General features: G+C 48.0%; 1 protein-coding gene across 1 annotated transcript in view; it reads left to right on the top strand.

Annotated features, from left to right (window-relative positions):
* Positions 1-3,343: 3,343 nt before the first annotated feature.
* Positions 3,344-3,757, top strand: part of IER5 (immediate early response 5) — a 2,232-nt gene continuing 1,818 nt past the window's right edge. The window contains exon 1 of the mRNA XM_010850258.1: positions 3,344-3,752. Coding sequence (XP_010848560.1) covers positions 3,547-3,752 — 206 coding nt within the window. The 5' untranslated portion in view covers positions 3,344-3,546. The remainder of the gene's footprint in view (positions 3,753-3,757) is intronic.

The raw sequence follows: 3,757 nt of genomic DNA on the forward strand, positions 1-3,757 counted from the left end.
CATCTCTTTCAGAATTTTCCACAATTTATTGTGATCCACACAGTCAAAGGCTTTGGCATAGTCCATAAAGCAGAAATAGATGTTTTTCTGGAACTCTCTTGCTTTTTCCATGATCCAGCGGATGTTGGCAATTTGATCTCTGGTTCCTCTGCCTTTTCTAAAACCAGCTTGAACATCAGGAAGTTCACGGTTCACATATTGCTGAAGCATGGCTTGGAGAATTTTGAGCATTACTTTATTAGCGTGTGAGATGAGTGCAATTGTGCAGTAGTTTGAGCATTCTTTGGCATTGCCTTTCTTTGGGATTGGAATGAAAACTGACCTTTTCCAGTCCTGTGGCCACTGCTGAGTTTTCCAAATATGCTGGCATATTGAGTGCAGCACTTTCACAGCATCATTTTTCAGGATTTGAAATAGCTCCACTGGAATCCATCACCTCCACTAGCTTTGTTTGTAGTGGAATTCATTAATCCAAGTGTGTATGCACTTGGTGGGCTTCCCTGGTAGCTCAGTTGGTAAAGAAACTGCCTGCAGTGCAGGAGACCTGGGTTCAATCCCTGGGTCAGGAAGATCCCCTGGAGAAGGAAATGGCAACCCACTCCAGTATTCTTGCCTGGAGAACCCCATGGACAGAGCAGCCTGGTGGGCTACATACAGTCCATGGGGTCTCAAGAGCCAGACACGACTTAGTGATTAAAGCACCATGCACTTGGTATGGCCACCTCAGATGTCATAACCTTGAAATGCTGCCATACCAGTTGGCAGAAACTCTTGAGTGCCCCTCTTTCAGGACACACAGCCCCTCCTGCAGGTGCCTGCCCCAAACCCCTGCACTGGAAGGGCCTCCAGGACCAGATGGTCAGTGTCTGTGTCCTACAGTTGTAAAATATTTTCAGTATCTCCTGGTTACAAACATGAGATGGGCTCCTGCCTATGATCAGAGGGCAGTTGGGGAGCAGCCCTAGGCATGATAGGAAGAAGTACCAGGGACAGTGATGAAGCTGTATGGAGGATGGGGGGACTCCCCGCTCAGGTGGGTCAGGAAGGCTTGGTGTGTCAGGGACCAGTGTTGGTCGGGGAGAGCATCCAGATCATCACTAAAGTTCCTTTTGTCTCTTGCCTTTTTCATTCTTACTACCTCCACCTGGTTCAACCTTTACTACTCTTTGCCTAAAGTCCCCCTAGATCTTCATAATTAAGTGGTCCCCTTTATAATTGAGTGGCAATCAAGGGTGCTGACAGTTCTAGAATCCGTTCTGTGGTTCCCTTAGTAAACAGTCTTTGTTAGATTCCTCATCTTCTCATAGGTATCCACAACCCTCTATCATGTAACCCCGGCCTCTATTTCCAGTCTTTCCACTTACTATAGGTGCCTGGGACCCCTGCCAAATGAAGTGTTCCTAACAATGGACTCAGTGGCCCCTGCTGCTTAGAACTTGTGGACCCTACCTCTGGGATTTTCAACACCCTCCTCAAATACAAATTCTTTGTTCCATCTAGGATCCTTCCTTTCCTTGTCTTTTTCCACCCCAGGTCATGTAAGGTGTGATGCTCTAAACTTCCATTGCTAGCATGTGATACCTTGTTTTCTCTTCACAACAGCTCTAGGAGGTAGGCACTATTACTATGATCTCTATTTTAAGACAAAAAAGACAAAGGCACAGAGAAGTGAATTAATTTTCCAAAGGTCACACAGCAAGCAAAAAGTAGAGCTGGGATTGCAACTCAGGAAGCTTATCTTCAGAGCCTGTGTTCTTAGTGTTTTATAGTGATGACTAGCTCTCAAAGAAAGAGAAAATAGAAGAAAAAAATTGCTCATTATTACATGAAACACACAGCTTGCTTTTGCAATTATTTGTGTTGTCCTTTTATCTCCTTCTTTAGGTGAGCTGAAAATTTCTAGAGAAGAGGAACTCTGGGTCTTATGGACTAGTGTCTGTAATCATCATTAAGTTGTGAGGATAGATAATTACTGAGCTATCACATCCTGATTATGAATTAGCTTAATCAAACCTGCCTTTCACTAGTACTTTTCCCAACTAAATACATTACTTGGCCAAATCCTGATGCAAGATCAGGCTAGCGTTCCACATGGACTTCAGGAAAACTGTGCTTAGTTTGGTGACTCAGATTGTGGATGAGAGTTGTCATTCATGGGAAGATACTGCATAATAGAGCAGATGCGTATGTGATTTCTCCTTTTTAGACTTGGAGAAATTGAAGCATCCTGAGGTTATTTACCCAGCATCAGGCAGGTCTGTGGTGGAGCTTAGCTGGAACTAACTCAAATTTACTCTCAGGAACCCAGTCTAGGACCCTGGACAACCCTCTGGTGTAAGGATCAGTAAATAGACTAAGCCATCGACTGACCAGAAAATTCTGGAACACTCTTCCCCTAAATTTTTTCCTTGACACAAAATAAAATTATGACATCATGATGGGAATACAGGACTTCTCTATTTGTACTTTTATAACGTTAGATTTTTTTTCCCCCAAGGGTGGATTGGTCAGTCCTAGTGTTGAAGAAAAATCGTTGTCAAGAACGTGAACCACCGTTCACTGTAACTGATGTTACAACTGTATTGGTTCTAGAAACTAGAGAACAAAGTGATAAATACTAGCTTAAATAGAAAACCAAAAACTTTGTAGGTAGACACAAAACCTTCCTGAGTAGACAAAAACTTTGGAACTTTTAGAACCCCCGTTTTCTTTCTTCGGTGTTAAAATTGACAGGTACTAGAGTGTATGTGACTTTAGGAGGCAAGGGACTTATCCAAGATTAATATCTGCTAAATATCTTGTAGCAAAAGTATGTTATCTAGGCGAATCCTGTGCCGCGTTTTGCCTTCGTCTCCATTTCTGTTAGGTTGCGCGGAGCTTACAGGTGTATGCCGCCTTGGAAACGGAGGTGCGGGGTGGGAATGGGAGGAGAGCTGATCCAGGAAGGATCGAGGCTTTATTGCCGAACAAAGTCCACCACGATACTCGGATGAAAGTTCGAATGGTTTAGTTCGCTCTGGTTCCGGGAAGCAGCGCACAGGCCAGCACCTTTAACGCCAAACAACACCGTGGCTGTCCCGCTCTCCGCATCACCGGCGCTCGCAGCACTGTCTGGGATAACCGCCTGCAGGCGGTCGCGCGCGTCTCCCCCTTTAAGAACCTTCTCCGCGGGACTAACGTTCGAATAGCCCTGGCGCCCCTCCTCGGTCTCTGATTGGCCGCTCGAGGCGCACGAGGGCGCGCCGATGGCCCCGGAACGGTTGGCGGCCTCTCGCGATTGGCTGTCGAGAGGCCTTTATAAGGGGCCGGGCGGCCAGCTTGCCTTCAGTTAGCGACCGGACGGGAAACTGGCTGTGTTACTGTAGTGGGGAGGGCGTGGAGGCTAGTGAGCGCGTCGTCAGAGCCTTTTCTCTTCAAGAGTCTTCACAGACCGAGGGTCCACCCCCCGTGGCGGACTTGTTGGTACTTCTTGTTCCCGTCTCAGCTTCGGAACGTGGGCCGGGGCTCACCCCCTCACCTCCGCGCCAGCCCTGGGAAGGAGGCAGGATGGAGTTCAAACTGGAGGCTCACCGCATCGTCAGCATCTCCCTGGGCAAGATCTACAACTCGCGGGTCCAGCGCGGCGGCATCAAGCTGCACAAGAACCTCCTGGTCTCGCTGGTGCTCCGCAGCGCCCGCCAGGTCTACCTGAGCGACCCGTGCCCCGGTCTCTACCTGGCCGGTCACCCGGGGGCCCCGGCGCCGCCGCAGCAGCCCG

Source organism: Bison bison, unplaced genomic scaffold (assembly GCF_000754665.1).
Source record: "Bison bison bison isolate TAMUID 2011002044 unplaced genomic scaffold, Bison_UMD1.0 scf7180017864289, whole genome shotgun sequence".
NCBI classification, from domain to species: Eukaryota; Metazoa; Chordata; class Mammalia; order Artiodactyla; family Bovidae; genus Bison; species Bison bison.